Source organism: Dermacentor albipictus, chromosome 6, assembly GCF_038994185.2.
Source record: "Dermacentor albipictus isolate Rhodes 1998 colony chromosome 6, USDA_Dalb.pri_finalv2, whole genome shotgun sequence".
Taxonomy (NCBI): domain Eukaryota; kingdom Metazoa; phylum Arthropoda; class Arachnida; order Ixodida; family Ixodidae; genus Dermacentor; species Dermacentor albipictus.
Genome location: NC_091826.1, coordinates 127671607 through 127688589, shown reverse-complemented (window position 1 = coordinate 127688589; position 16983 = coordinate 127671607). Strand labels below are relative to the sequence as shown.

General features: G+C 43.5%; 1 protein-coding gene across 1 annotated transcript; it reads right to left on the bottom strand.

Moving 5' to 3' along the window:
• Window positions 1-1787: 1787 nt before the first annotated feature.
• On the bottom strand, window positions 1788-6756 carry LOC135899447 (keratin, type I cytoskeletal 9-like). The gene is made up of 4 exons (XM_065428698.1): window positions 6734-6756; window positions 5494-5680; window positions 2517-3602; window positions 1788-1941 (listed from the first exon to the last, which is right to left on the bottom strand). Exons 2-4 carry the CDS (start codon window positions 5528-5530, stop codon window positions 1880-1882), a joined length of 1185 nt encoding a protein of 394 aa, XP_065284770.1. The 5' UTR covers window positions 5531-5680; window positions 6734-6756; the 3' UTR covers window positions 1788-1879.
• Between the last annotated feature and the right edge of the window lie 10227 nt (window positions 6757-16983).

The window sequence follows — 16983 nt, the reverse complement described above, 5'->3', positions numbered from 1 at the left end:
GTCTCAATGTCACACAAAATCACCTGCTACGCTTAGTAATTGGTGCGTACAGGACGTCACCAGTAGAAAGCCTATATGCCGACAGTAACGAACCCTGTTTATTTACTTATTTATTTATTTATTTATTTATTTATTTATTTATAAATATAAATGTTGTTGCCCCGAGGAGCCTTGCTGATAATTTCGTACGTACTCAGAATCACGGTTCCACCTAATCACATACGCCACGCTCATGTGACTTACAGCAGGAACAGAATGCACTATGCCAACACAACACGTAGCGTGAAACCGCTTATTCTTCATTTCAAAGAAATGTGCCGAAGCAACAATGTTCCGAGCGAGGCTCTCAGGGTCGTGAAACACCTTAAGGATCTGCCCCCATGGCATAATTTTGCACATTTCTGTGATTTCACTCTTGCACACATGAAAAAAGAAACTCCACCTGAACACATAATGCAAGATTTCTCAAAATTACAAGAAAAATACAGTGCCTACATCTGCTTTTACGCTATCGGGTCCAAGACAAATGAAGATGTCGGAAGCGCAGTCGTATCAAAACATTGAAAAAATTATCTTAGGTTGTCACAGTTTGCTTCGGTTTTTACTGCCGAAGAACACACCCTGCTTGTGACTTTGGAAAAAAATAGTAACAGGAGATTATAAAAAAACGGTTGTCTACACAGATTCTTTTAGTTCATTTAATCCCCTCCATAGAAAATCAGAGTGCAAACTTCTCGGCGTTATCCTGAAAATGCTTGGTGAAAGTTCAAATCATACTAAATTAATTCGTCTCTGTTGGGTTCCAAGGCACGTCCGAATCCAGGGAAATGAAAAGGCGGACCAATATGCAGCAATGACAGCCGTGAAAGACTAACCGAAATCAATCTTTTATTCAAGGACTGTGTCCGGGTGATCCGTGCTACGATCACCTCAAAGTGGAAAAGGATTGGGACTGTCAAGTTAACAACAAACTACACATAGTAAAGCCCATACTGCAGGAGTAGAAGACATCATACCATCAGGGACGTTTCAAGGAAGTTATGCTATGTCGCGTTCTTATTGCACGTACACATCTCACACATAAGTGTTTATTGAAAAATGAAGAACAAGCCGTTTTATTCAATGCCAAGAAACTAACTATGAAACACATTTTAATAACATCTCCGGCGACACTAGCTTAAAACGCGCCTGTATTTGTAGCCGATGTTTCTAAATTTCGAGAAGAAACAGGTGTCTTAAACGAACACTAAAGTAACAATTTTTGTCGCTTGAAACAGTTTCATCGAATTCTATATTCTCATATTGTGCATGGCGCATCATAGCCGTAGTTGCTTTTGCGCCATAAAACCATACATAACAAACGCCATTGATGCAATGTATCTATTTGTTCTTGCACAGTGTTATATGCTTGTATATTTTTGCCGTTTTGCATAGAACGATTATAGTATTATATGTTATTATTGTGGTGCATGGTACTAAAATATGTGTGAATTTACCCGTCTGAGTGTGCGTGTTATTCACACTTTCCTCATTGTCGCTACTGTGGATTATTGGCCCCTCGGGCCTCCGTCAAGCTGTATGCTTCAAGCTTTCTTGCAAAGGGAGCCTTCAACACAGTATTGTACATGCTGTGAATAAAATTTTAACTTGAGCATGAAATTTGATCCTTGCTTAGCCCCGGCAACACACTTCGATACTTTCACGCAAGGAAATGATGTAGGGAAAAATTCGCAAGGCAGCAGTTCTGACGCTTGCAGTCTTTAAAATATGAACCATGACACTGAATGTTGCCAGACAGAATTTTGTTTATTTGTCATACATAATTTACGTCGTGCTTATCCGCTAAATACTGTTGAAATAACTGTCTTTTTGGAAAAGCCTAGGCCACAGTGGTGGTTGGGCGGCCTCGTCGGATGTCGGTGACGGCTGAGTCAACGAGAACTGCAAGAAAGAAAGAGGCGCCTCAGAACAATTGTATTGCCGTGCTTTTAGGAGCGGCACAATAGGCATAAAAGCGACGAACGCCCGTGCTTTGTGGGATATGCTGAAGATGAGTCGCGTCACTTTAAGGTAATGGATTCGATAGTTTGAGTTTATGGTATTATAACAAGAGACAGCAGTAATTCATTCACTCCTTGAATTTCGGTACCTCTTACCTAACACAAGAATTTATTTCGCAAGAATAAAGCTCTTTTTTCTAAGTTATCACCTTTGAATAGTTTTGTCTTTAAGCATTAAAAGAAAAGCTCAATGTTGGATGATCGGGCGTGTATGACGTACCAGTCTTTTTTGCTCACTCAATCGATTTTTAAGCTTCCGCACCTTATTTACAGCACATGCGCGCCTAGGTTCACCTAGAACTGGGGTAACTTCGCGATGATTTGTGAGTATGGGTGCTTGCTCCTGAACGCAGGCGTCGTATATTAGAGCGGTCGGCTTTGCGGCTGCAATGCCTTGCAGGTCACGTGGTGTGCACCACGTTGTCTGCTGTCAGGACATTAAACATTACGATGTACCTGGGCCTCCTGGTGTGGCAGCAACGACGTCGGTCTTGTGCACCTCGGTGTTAGTGTGAACTGGCACGGGCTGGGCAACAGGCACCGGGTATGGGCGTGGGGATGGCCGTTGAACCGGGTATGGCTGCGGGACTGGGTATGGGACTGGGTACGGGACGTCCACTGGAACTGGAACAGGTACAGGCACGACGCGTTCCCGAACGACGCCACCGTAGACAGCGTTAACCACGGGGTGGCCAGTTACGGGGTCAGTGGTAGTGCGGATGTCCAGAGGGTACGGGCTCAGGCCTCCCCGGCGCTCGACAGCGCCAACGCTGGGTGGCGGCGGGAATCGTCCGAAGACGCCGTGGGATCCAGGGCCCAGAAGGCTCGGTGTGGTAGCGCCGTAGAAACCGGGGTAAGCTCCTCTGCCAAAGACGCCGCCCAAACCTCCGAAGCTACCTGGGTAGGATCCGTAGAAGCCACCGAGAGAACTACCGAAGCTACCGGGGTAGGATCCGTAGAATCCACCGAGAGAACTACCAAAACTACCGGGGTAAGAGCCGTAGAATCGACCAAGAGAACTACCGAAGCTACCGGGGTAGGATCCGTAGAATCCACCGAGAGAGCTACCGAAGCTGCCAGGGTAGGATCCGTAGAATCCACCCAGAGAACTACCGAAGCTGCCGGGGTAGGAACCGTAGAATCCACCCAGAGAGCCACCGAAGCTACCAGGGTAGGATCCATAGTGGCCGCTCATAGCACCACCGAAGTAGCCAGGGTAGCTTCCGTAGTAGCCGCCGTTGACTCCACCAAAGGAGCCAGGGTAAGAGCCATAGTAACCGCCCAAAGCACCACCGTAGTGGCCGGGAAAGCTTCCAGCGACGCCATGGCTGACACCGCTGACGGAACCGGGAGCAACGCCGCCAGCAGAGACAACAGAACCGGCCACACCAGGGGCGGAAGATGCGGCGGCAGCAGCAGCAGTGACGAGATCAGTGGCACCAGGCGCGGAGGCCAGAGACCCTAAAGCACCCACAGTGCCGGGAAGAGCAGCGCCACCAGTGACAATGCTCTTAACGCCGGCACCCAGGCAGGCTGGAACGCCTGGAGAGGGGAAAGAACGACGTTTTTAGGGCATTCACCTTCTAGAGGCTAGCGTGCACCATTTTACATCTTTTCTTTTTCAACAAAAATGCTTCCTCAGCTCACGTTCGGGTGCATAGCCATGCTTTATGAATTATAACAATGAAACTTAAAGGATCTCTCGCCTGAATTTCATATTCTACATACATGTTTCGACTGTGGCTCTGCTAAGATATTTTTAGAAATTCTAACTGCGATTTTATATATGTGGAACTTACGTATAGAAATTGCAAGATGAGCGTGTAAATTGCTTTCAATTTAGCTACTCAATATCTTGATACTGTGCATCTATAATGGTTAAGTGTGCTTAAGACCAACTCATATGTGCGGGCATTCGCTTGTATTTAAAAATTGTGCTATATTCTGCAAGGTTATTCATGTCAGTAATTCAATATAACATTGAAGTTATTTGATCGCTAAATGTCCTTAATCAACCTTACGCATTATATTGCTTTCTATCCTATTCACCAACTTCTTAATTACTTCTTTCTACTGCTGCACTCTTGCTTAAATTACTGTTGTACCATCAATTTTAATGATAAAGTAGGTTAGAAAGATTGTACTGCTCCTGTTTCTGCAGTCTAAGCCCACCAATTTTCTGCCACACCTAGGATAATTTTTTATTGACTTCTTTCTGAAGCCTACCTTATTACACTGGGCCCGACACTTAGCTAGCTGGCAGGAATATGAATCTCAAGACATTTTGTAAACACTCTACTCATTTTGTAATCACGAAGGCCCTGACGTGTGATTTGCCTGCGTCGATTCACTCCTTCTCAGGCTCGTGCTAGTGGAATATTTGTCGTGATTGTGCAATTGTAATTATTGTCATAATACCAGCTCTTTTAAATCTATCGCAAACGTGCCAAAGCCCACTGCACCTGTGTGGTGTCAGGTACTGCCACTAATCGGTGTTTTCTTTTTCTTTATTTGTTTGTTTTTAACCGTATTCATACGCTCATGGCTCCCGGGTGATTTAAAAAGGTTCGAGCCCGTAGATAGTTTTTTGAGAAATTTCCCACTCCACAATTTTCGTTCCAAATTATGCGAGCACATCCATACGAGCTTCTCCTGGTATACTTATAACTTGAACATGGAAAGCTATATGCGCCTGCATCTTTGTCAGAATCAGCTGTTAGCCGTATTTTGCTGAGCAAGACATTATGATCTTTCAACTCCGTTGTTAGCAACAGTGCAAATTAAAACTGCCCTTTCTTTCCCTGTTGGCTTTCAGAGGGATGTTGCTGTTGTTGGTAAGGTTTATAAATTTTCTCGAGACGCTTTATTATTTATATTTTGAAAGGCGCTACAACTTTCGAAACTCAAGAACCTGGATTTCATCTAACGGGTTAGTCTAGCAACATTTACAATAAGTAGAAAATAGGAGAATGCACCGCTAGATAGCTTGGCCAAGACACGAGGCGCGGCCGTAATAACTGCGTATTACCATGGCACCAATGCTTTAGTGGGGTTCAATATGCCTAATTGCATGTGAATCTACGCTTCAATGGATGGAAGACCTCACAAACTCGTCTCTGGCCCATAATTGACTCTCTGCGCACGAGTTCTTCCAATCCCAGCAGGAGCTTCCGGTAAGCAATAATCCCGCAGCCTCATAAAGTTATAGAAACATCAGGGTAGTGATTGACCTATCAACACCACCATACACTTTGCGCAATATAATATACACATGTTTTGGCAGAAAATTTTCAATTTTACTAGATGTTCCAGCCTTACGTAGATCGCCGTGTGGCTTAACTACGCTGCTCGAGTTATGCTATACCCCATGCAGCCGTTGACATAAGTAGTATGAAGGTGTTCATGCCACCAAAAGGGGACAAAGCCGTCTTACCCAGGGCGATGAGTGCGACTGCACTGAACAGCTTCATGTTGACGCAGTTAGGTGACCTTCCCGCAGGAGTGTGCGTCTGCCTTTCGTCGAGGTAAGGTGGCTCCTGACGGTACTGGCCTTGCCTTATATACTGCTGTTCGCGTATTTTCGTAGATCGGGCTGGCCTCGTCGTCGTTAGTAAGTCAAGCTGTGCGGCAAAGGGCATTGTTTTTGCAACAATACAGTGCACGAACAATTCAATGCATGCTTATGCAAGGCAGCCAGAGCGCGCAAAAAAGAAATGTACGCGTAGATCTTTTTTTTTTTCGTTAGTGCTAAACGATCGCACTCAATGCGTAAGCCAGCTATCGTCTGACCTATGGCAGTTCTATGAGAAATTGTTCCACGCCTTCACCCTATACGGGACCTATCGCTTCGCTGCGAAGATTCGGAGACTAACAATGGAAGGGGAGCAAAGTGTTTTTTTAGCTTTCTTTATGGCGTCTGTAGCGTTATTATTTTAGTCTAGTTCACGTCAGCAAGGTTCTTTCGCTTCTCTTTGTGAGCAGCAGTCATGAACTATGGAAGCCGCGCTAACGCACATGGAAGCAGGGAAATTAGTATATCTTACTTTTGCGGTCAAGAAACATAGCAGGGACATGTGCGTAATCAGCGTTAAAGCAATTAATTTTCAGTATTTCTTGCGCAATCGAGTGACTTTTGAGGCAAATTCAGTTTGACCAAGTTGAATCATTCTTATTTTGGGCCTTAGGGCCACTCAAGCTTAATTTTTATAGCTTTTAGTTTATGTTCCTTCCCCGAATTTTGTTGTATGTAAAAAATAAACGGAATTTTAAAACTTTACAGCGTCAAGCAAATTTAAGGAGACAGCATTCATTACAAACTGTCATTGACACACACTAGAATTTTATGTAAAAAAATTTGCACATTCTGGTTACAATGCAAAAGGAATCATTTACATTGCAAAGATAAAAGCACTGAATCCCCATGATAACAGCTTTCTTTCACTGTGCGCGATACCTTACCCAAATTATCCTCTGTACAAGAAACGGTTTCGATTGAATTTGCCTGAGCAACCATACTCAGTTGCTACATTTTAGTTTTTCTTTTTCATTGTCGTTCTTTTTTGCACGAGCAGTCTTACACGCATGGCGACGTATTTAGCAGGGGCATTGGCGTTGCCAGGGGGTGGCACACCGGGTGCGGGCTGGCCTTCAAAGCACATATGTTAGTAACATACCTGCCCAGGACCTCTATCGCCTTCTTTGCCCTCTCACTCCCTCCCACTCCCCTTGAAGAAGGATTCCGGCTGCGTCCCTGAGCAAGAGATGTCTGTATCGCAGGCTGTCGTCGTGAGCATGCGTAGATCCATGTTGTGGTCGAATCAGGCGTTTCCCTGCAGAATACATTCTCCGATAGCATGAAGTCGATACATTTGATGGATTCAGCAACGTGCGAACGTGTATGCTGATATTACGATGCTGAAACCAGCGAGACTATAGTGATCAATCACAGTGTATCCACTGGTCACAGCAAGGAATGTAGTGAAATGTAGTTTACTGACAACGCGCACTCAGATGTGAATACTCTGGCTGACCTAAGCAAACAGATTTACCGGTCCCCACAATGAGTCAATAGTGAAATTATTTTTTTCTTTGCTAAATTTGGGCTAACTTCAGCAAATTATATTCAAACTTTCACAGCTTTTACTTTCACACAGTGTGCTGGCTGAGATTTGAGGTTGCTTCCCGTATAAAAGTGATTTTAATCAGAATTCAGCGATGACATCGTGCGAGATCACTGCTGCCGTTCATTCACTAAAAAAAATCCTCACGTACACTTGACAGTTGAGAGGACATCCTCTGCCATAGCAAACAACCTTCTGACAGGTCGGGATGACTTGCCGATCTACGACAAAGGACGTGTTGCATAGACGATCCAAAATTTTGGCGCAAAAGGAAGAAAGAAAAGTGACGAAAGGCTCTGCAGTGTTCACGCAAAGGATAAGGAAAAATAACGTGGCAACAGAAGTTGCAAAGATCACATACACATTTTCATCAAGTCAAAATGACCGTATTTGACGTTCATTTCTTTCTTCTGCATTTGCAGTTGTATTCGTTTGCGCGTGTTTTCTTATATATTCCCGGAGGTCTCGAGCGTGTATTCTCAACTGATGTCTTCGAGTGCGGCGGTAACAGGAGCGTCGATTGCTCCCCCGCTCGAAATGTACAAACCTTGTCTGACTGATCGCAGACACGTTTGCTGTAGCTTAAAGGAGGCATCCTCTAAGCGTTGTCCGAACCTGCAGAAAGGCCGCTTTCAAGGTCGCTTGTTTTACGCATGGCTCAGAACCACAATGTCCTGGCGGCTCGGCCCACCACTCTTGGGATTTGCTCGTGAGCGAAAGTTTCCGTATATATTCCACTATATGAATATAACAGTGCACCCATGTCACCTCTGCGCCCCACCTTCTACGACGCCCTTCGGCGTCGTAGAAGGTGGAGCGTAGGATTTCGGACTCCTTAACAACCGGTTTTGAAAGGCTTTTCCGATGCCAGGGGAAGGTAAACGCGGCAGTAAAGCTTAAGGATGTATCTCCATGCGTACGCGACTCGTGGTTTTCCGGTAAGCGATGAGGCCTGTCTTTTAAGCACCTTTAAAGTGCTGTTCAAATCCGTCCATCTAGTCGCGTTCATGGCTGCGCGCGTACGTGAGTCCGAAACCACGATGCTAGGACCATTTAGAAATAATTCTATAAATTTTGGTACCTATCGCGATCAGTAAAACTTGTCTATCGCGCATAGATGAAGTGAGTTTTTAGGCATGTTAGATGTACGAAAAAGGCTTAGACTGACACTACTGACATATACCTCTCGCTGACTTTCAAGTGAGAACACAAAAATAATATAAAGCGGGAAAATTCCTAACTTCTGTCTTAGTATTCATCCACCTTATAAGCAGGCCGAGATGTTGCTCTTCTTTAACAAAAGAAGAGCTCTTGTTGCTCTTCTTCTTCGTAAGCCTACATACGTACGAGTTAGTTTATACCTTTCTTGCAAACGTACTTCGGGAACTTAATGTGTGAATGAAACCCTGAAGTGTTTGAAATCATAATTTTAAATCTGAATGGGGTAAGTTCGAAGTCGCTTCCTCATGTACACTACATTCCCAGGCTTGGAGTGGCGCCTGACACCGGCAGAAATGCCAAGAGGCAATGGGGCATTACTAATTCAGGTGCAACCAATAGGAAGACCCAAAAAGCATCAACAAAAGACGCTCCCTCACCAGAAGAGGGATTCGCCTCCCTGGTGCAGTATTCGGCCACTACCTCTCTGACGACTCACTTAATCAAGCAAGGAACCAAGGAACCTCAGTCCCCACCAGCTGCAGAGCTCCTGACCATGACGGCGGTCACAAATGTGAGGCAGCACAGGGGGCTAAGAATCTCTGGACATGGACAGGCCGCCAATGGAAACTGACCCTGACAACGTTCAACCCCCGAACTCTCGCGCGTGAAGCTAGCTTACTGGATTCTGAAAGGAACTAGAAGGCCGTGTTTGGGATATCAATGGCATTAGTGAGGCTAGGAAAACTGGTAAGACATACAGTGCTCCCTAACGGCCAGACACTATGCCATAGAGGATTCCAGATAACAAGCAGTGTAAAGTAGGATTCTTAATCCGTAAGGACATAGCGGGCAACTTGGACGAATTCGACAGAATTAATGAGAGGGTAGCAGTAGTCGTAATAAAGGTTGATAAAAGGTATAGAATAAAGGTAGTACAAGCCTCCTCTCCAACCGACCATCTTGATAACCAAATAGATAAGTTTTGTAAAGATGTTGAATTAGCGATGAGAATAGTGCAAACTCAGTACACTGTAGTGATGGGCGACTTCAACGCAAAAGAAGATAAAACCTGGCTGGTGAACAAGCAGTTGGCAACTACGGCGTCAATTCTAGGAACACTAAAGGAGAGATGTTCGTAAAATTCGCGGAAAGGAATAAGCTGTTAATAATGAACACCTTCTTCAAGAAGTGTAGCAACAGAAAGTGGACCTGGAAGAGCCGTAATGGTGAAACAAGAAATCAAATAGATTTCATACTTTCTGCCGATCCCAGCATAGTGAGAGATGTTGGAGTGCGAGGTAGAGTAAAATGCAGTAATCATGGTTTGGTGAGGTCTACGATTGACATCAACTTGAAGAGAGAAATAGTGAAATTGTTCAGGAAGAAACCGGCCAACCTAGGTGCTGTAAGGGCAAAAGCAGGCCAATTCAGGTTGTCTCTTGCAAACAAATATGTAGCCTTAAAACAGAGATGAATATGGCATAGAGGTAATGAATGAAACCGTAACTACGCTGGCTTCAGAAGCAGTAATTGAAGTGGGGGGTAAGGCGCCAAGGCAAACAGTCGGCAAGCTCTCCCAAGTAACAACGCACGTAATAAAGAAGCGACAAAGAATAAAAGTGACCAACTCAAGAGAATGGACAGAATCCGGGAAACTGTCAAAACTGATCAACACAAAGAAAATAAGAGGTATTAAAAATTATGATGTAATAAAGACTGAGCAAGTAGTAAAAAATGGGCGCAGCATAAAATAAGTGAGAAGAAAACTTGGCACAGGACAAGCCAAAAGATATAAGCAAGGTAATATCATAAGCAATTTAGAAGATATAGTAAAAGCACCGGAAGAATTCTATACTTACCTGTACAGTGCTCAGATCAGCCATGATACCTCCATTCGAAGTACTAATGAACAGCTTACAGAGGCACCTTCTATAACTAGCGATTAAGTTAGAAGCACCTTGCAAGACATGAAACGGGGAAAAGCGGCCAGAGAAGATAGACTGCCAGTCGGTTCAATCAAGGATGCTGGAGACATAATGCTTGAAAAACTAGCGGCCCTTTACACGAGCCGTCAATCGACTTTAAGGTTTCCAGTGAACTGGAAGAATGCCAACGTTATGCTAATCCAAAAAAGGGAGATGTTATAGTGTTGAACAATTATACGCCCATTAGTTTACTTACGGTTGCGTATAAAATATTCAGCAAGATATAATTTCTAATAGAACAAGGGTGACACTGGAATTCAGTCAGCCTATAGAACAGGCTGTCTTCCAGAAGGGATACTTTACAATGGAACACATTCATGTCATCAATCAGGTAATCGAGAAATCCGCAGAGTATAATCAGCCTCTCTATACAGCTTTCACACATGTCGAAAAGACATTCAATTCTGAAGCAGCAGAAGCTTGATGTGCGTGAGTTGGTTTTTACATACTTGAAGAAAAGAGCGCTTCGAATACACGGACTAAAAGAGGAACATGTACGACGGACAAGGCGCTACTTCCAACTAAATGTTGTTGTATTTTTTGAAGAAACAGGATTTTAAATAGATACTACCTAGAATGGCCCATGGTGACATGACGACCTCCATATCTCATTAGGAAAGCTATCTCTTTTTCGGTAAGCGTCACTGAAGGGCAGCTAATGCACGAGCTCTCGGCCTTTGCAATCTAGAAATCTTCTGATATCTCCCGTTCTAGTCTATCTTTAGACCGTGCCAGAAACCTGGTGTCACGAAGATACGGACGGTAATTGTGCAGAACTCTGGCAGAGCACTGTAAACGTCACAATTGCCGTCCGTATCTTCATGACACCAGGTTTCTGGCACGGTCTAAAGATAGACTAGAACGGGAGATATCAGAAGCTTTCTACATTGCAAAGGCCGAGAGCTCATGCATTAGCTGCCCTTCAGTGACGCTTACCGAAAAAGAAATAGCTTTCCTAATGAGATATGGAGGTCGTCATGTCACGATGGGCCTTTCTAGGTTGTATCTATTTAAAATCCTGTTTCTTCAAAAAAACAACATTTAGCTGGAAGTAGCGCCTTGTCCGTCGTACATGTTCCTCTTTTAGTCTGCGTGTTCGTAGCGCTCTTTTCTCCATTTAATTCAGTAGAGATCCCAACAGTCATAGAGGCATTATGCAATCAAAGAGTACAGGAGGCTTACGGAAAAATGTCTAGAGTGATTCCACAGCTAGCTTAAGTCTCCACAAGCAAAGTAGAAAGATACCTCTAAAGAAACGGTTAAGACAAGGAGACACATTCTCTCCAGTCTATTCACTGCATCCTCGGAAGAAGTATTGAAGCTAATAAACTAGAAAGGCTTAGGAGTAAGGGTCAACGACGAATATCTCAGCAACCTTCTGTTTCCAGATGAGATTGTTCTGTTCAGCAACACTGGAGATGACTTACAGCAAATGATTGAGGATGATAAAATAGACAGTGTAAAAGTGGAGTTGAATATAATATGCAGAAGACAAAGATAAGGATCAATAGCTTGGCAAGGTAACAAGACACCAGGATCGTCAGTCAGTCTCTAGAGTGTGTGAATGAGTACGTTTACCTTGATGAATTATTTACATGGGCCTTGTTCATGAGTAGGAAGCTTGTAGAAGACTCAAAATGGTTTGAAGTGCATATGGCACACATTGCCAGATCTTCAGTGGAAGCTTACAATGATCATTGAAAAGAAAGGTGCACAATCAGCGCATTCTACCGGTGTTAGCATATGGAGCAGAAACTTGGAGACTGAAAAAGCAGCTCGAAAACAAGATACGCCTAACATTCTTCGTTCCATGGCTCGCGAAAAGAGCGATGGAACGAAGAATGTTAGGCGTAACTTTAAGGGACAGGAAGAGGGTGGTGTGGATCAGAGAGCAAACGGGAATAGCCGATGGTCTAATAGACACTAAGAGAAAAAATGGAGCTGGATAGGTCATGAAATGCGTAGGTTAGATAACCGGTGGACCATTAGAGTTACAGAATGGGTGCCGAGAGAAGGGAAGTGCAGTCGAAGACGGCAGAAGATTAGGTGGAGTGATGAAATTAAGAAATTCGCAGGCACTAGTTGGAATCGGTTGGTGCACGACAGGATTAAGTGGTGATCGCAGGGAGAAGCCTTTGCACTGCAGTGGACATAAAATAGGCTGATTATTATTATTATTATTATTATTATTATTATTATTATTATTATTATTATTATTATTATTATTATTATTATTATTATTGTTGTTGTATTATTATTACCTTTGCTGTTGGAACTGCTCGAGATAAAAAAGAGTCTAGAATGTCTACCTGAGCTTAACAAAAAGGTTGATTCATTGCTCCTCTTGAAAGCCGAAGTTGTCAGCCTAACGCAGTCATTTCATGAACTCGAGGACTCGGTGACTTTTCTAGCAAAACAATATGATTCCATTCGTGATGAAATGAAGACCGCCAAGGAACAAGCCACGTCTAGAGATGCGGAGATCAACGCCCTCCGAGCAACAGTTCAGACACAAGCCGTACAGCTAGAGCGCCTGCCGGTTGACATGAATGAGAGCGAGCAATACAGCCGCAACATGAACTTGGAAATCCATGGTCTCCCAGAAAAAGAGAATGAAAATCTGAAGGAAGTGCTTTACGATATCGCGGAAAAACTACACCTCCAAAAATTTTCCCTGCTGGAGGTTGAGGCGATTCATCGTCTGCCGGGCAAACGTGACTCTATTCTGAGGGTCCTTGTGCGTTTCACTTCAATTACTGCCAGAAACATTCTGTTCGATGCCCGAGGAAAGCTTCTACAACTCTGCGAAGCTAGTTCGCTTGAAAAGATATTTTTGAACGAAAACCTGACAAGGCTAAACCGTGACCTATTCTGGCATGCTAGGACTAGAACGAAGCAAATGGAGTACAAGTTTGCCTGGGTGAAGCGTGGCAAGATTTTTGGGAAAAAGAGTGAAGGATCGTCGCTTCTTCGAATAATCAGACATGCTGCCTTGGACAACATTGTGTAGCTATCATGGCCAACACGTGCTACCAGCTTCCACATTTTCAGTCGTTCAAGGACACTTTTGGTGTGAGCGTTGATAATGATTTCACTATTGTAAATACCAATATCAGGAGCCTTCGCAAATACCGGGAAAAATTCAAGCTTGTCGCTACGTCAGGAATAGGATTCGTCGATGTATTCGTGCTGACAGAAATCAATACTTCAGATGCCTGCTTGCGTGCATTTTCAGTGCCAGGCTATCAAAGTCGTCTTGTGATGAGGCCTCATCGTCGAGGTGGTGGAATCGCCATCTTTGTAAGTGATAAATTTGATGTTTCATCAATGGACGTGAACTTCGCGCATGCGAAATGTTTAGCGTTGAAGATAACTTGCGGCGCCCGGTGTTTAAGTTTGTTGGCTGTATATCGGCCGCCGTGCGCTAGTATCACCCTATTTCTGTTAGAACTCGAAGAAATATTGCACCTCTGGAATTCCGTGGAAGAAGTATGTTTAGTGGGCGACTTAAACATAGATACATTGTGCCCTACAATGGGTACCGTTTCCGATTACTTGTCTGTCCTGTCCTCATGTGGTTTAATAAATACGACAACATTTTCTACTCGTGAAGAAATGGTTAACGATCATCTAATTAGTTCATGTATAGACCACATTGTCTTACGTGCTCCTAACTACTCGTTTGCATCCTGTGTTATATTACAGCGCTTCGCGGATCACTATCTGGTTGCTTGTCGTTTGTCTCCATCTTTTCCTTTATCGAATGCTTCACGAAACGCTGTTCCAAATAACCTCATCTATATTACGATAACGGACCATGGAGTCTTAGATAGCTGAATTAGCAATTTTAACTGGTTAGCAATAACTCAGTCTAATTCACCGGAGAAGGTCTATAGTATCCTCTGCGACCAAATAAGGAAATTTGAGAACAATTCTAAACGCGTCCTAATAAAAAAGCGCCGAAGAGAATATAACTGGTTGACCCCCGACGTAATCCGTGCCATTTCATACAGAGACATACTTTGGAGACGGTGCAAACGGGTACCAAAAAATCAAGCCTTACGACTGGAGTATAAAGCCGCAAGAAATAGGGTGGTTGCTCTACTAAGGTCCACGAAGAGCCAGTACTTTTCTCAAGAATTTCGCCAGTGGTCAAGGAATGCCGCTAAAACGTGGTCATTGATAAACCACCGTCATGGCGAAAATTCTCCAAGTACCTCCCCGCTTTCTTTCTTTCCGAGAGGTTGCGTTGAAGTCGCAGATAGTTTTAACCGTTTTCTTTTTTTTTTGCACTGGCCTCAGAGAAATCATCTTCCAGTCAGGCATACCAATACACGTTGAAAGAATCAAACTCTGCATCCGCTTTTCTAGCCAGCATTACAAAAGAAGAACTGCGTGATATAATATTTAGCTTCAAGCGGAATAAACCTCCTGGTATTGACGGCTTGTCAGCAAATTTGCTCCAAAGAAACTTCGAGGCACTGTCTGATGTGCTGATCTTCATGCTAAATGGTTTTCTGCGCACTGCGTTTTTCCCGGATGAACTTAAAACTGCTTTAGTTAAACCACTATTTAAAGGAGGACAAAAACACGACATGAAAAACTATCGACCCATCTCGATCTTGCCTATACTTTCCCACATAATCGAGCAATTTCTTTTGAGATCAATGTCATCCTTTGTTGAAGCATTTTCCATTTTGTCAACCCGCCAGTTTGGTTTCGTTCCTGGTCGTGGTACTGTAGCTCCTCTGGAAGAGTTCTCCAATGAACTTTTTTCAGCTTTCGATCAAAATATGTTTATTGTTTCTTTATTTTTAGACATTTCTAAAGCTTCTAAAACATTTCGTCACGATATGTTATTAGAAAAACTATACTCCATAGGCTTCAGAGGTCCGTTTTATGATGTGCTCAAGAATTACCTTTCCGGTCGTTCACAAGTGGTTGTTTTAGATGGGATGACAAATGTAAGTAGTCGACTTCCAATGAAGGCCGGGCTTCCACAGGGCTCCATATTATCGCCTCTTCTGTTCAATTTGTTCATTAATTACTTATCTAACGTTATTTCCAAAGGTCTATTATTTCAATATGCGGACGACACTGTTTTGCTTTCCAAGTACTTTTCTTACAACATGGCCATTACTAATCTCCAGAATAATATACACAAAACAATGACTTCGTTCACTAATAACTGCTTGGAGGTTAACCCAATTAAAACGAAACTCGTTTGCTTCAGATCCCTACTAAAACTAAGAGCTATAGATGCGCCCGTTTTTCTACATGTTCACGGCTGCTATGCCTCTCGGTGCGTGCCTGTCGCCTATGTGAATTCGGTAAAATACTTGGGAGTCTTCTTCGACAGTGATATGTCTAGGCACAGCCAGCTATCACATGTTTGTGGTAAGCTTCGGAGCGCGGCCTGGTTGTTTTTCCATACAGAATTCATTGTTCCTTTTCACATAAAAAAAATATTGCGCATGCTCTGGTGTACAACATTCTCAGATATGGCATTGCTGTTTTTGCTTTTCGCTCAGCCAGATGGCAAAACAGAGTCGAGACTTTATTAAGAAACATACTAAGAAACATAGCAAATAACGCCCCCATCTCTGTGTCTGATAATTTTTTCACAGCTATTGGTCTTCCATGCTTTCGAACACTCTTTCTACAGACTATAGTGGTACAACATTTCTGGGACAGCAATTTCAAAACACGTCATACAGCCTACCGAAGCCTGCGTAGTTCCATTCGTTTTAAGGTGCCGCGCTCCTCAACAAGGCATGGGGAAGCCAGGCGCTGTGTTTATGTTCCTCAAATTTTTAATGACTTACCTGAGGAAATGTTTTCCGCAACATCAAAAAAATTGCTAAAAATCATGGTTCACTCATTGTAACACGGTTCCTATATGCCTGAAAAATGTTCATGGTCAGGCATGAATAGTTAAAATACTGTTCCTTGCTCTTTATTTTTTATTTCTTGTTGATGTTACTTTTCCTAACTTTTTGCACCTTGGTCACTATTGATTTCATGTTAGTATTGTGTTGATAAATTGTGTTTATATTATGTTCATATTTTATGTTTTACTGCACGTCCGTCTGCCGAGGGCCAAGTCCCTCAAGCCACTAGAGGCTTTGACAGGCCCGTTTGATTGCGCTGTATACGTCATGTGCAATGAAAGATTTATATTATTATTATTATTATTATTATTATTATTATTATTATTATTATTATTATTATTATTATTATTATTATTATTGCGTATTATTGGGCAGTCGGTGGCAAAGCTGTCACCGAATACTCATCGCCACGTTTGTCTTGGCAAGTGCTGCTTTGGTCGGTGTGAACTAACCTGGAACAAGCTTCTGCGGCTCCGCCATTCTTCGTCCAGGCATTACCCGAGCATTCAGCTGGAAAGTTTGGGCGACGTTTCTGATAGCCCGCTAAGCTGCTGTCCAAAGTGGCCACTGCCAGCTTCCACATCGCACCGAACCGTGGCGCCTGGATCTCTCATCGGACCATAAAAGGCGCTCCCGAATGAACACTGCTCTGCAGTCGGTGGCGAAACTGTCACCGAATACTCATCGCCACGTTTTTCTTGGCAGCTGCTGCTTTGGTCGCTGTGAACTAACCTGGAACAAGCTTCTGCGGCTGCGCCATTCTTCG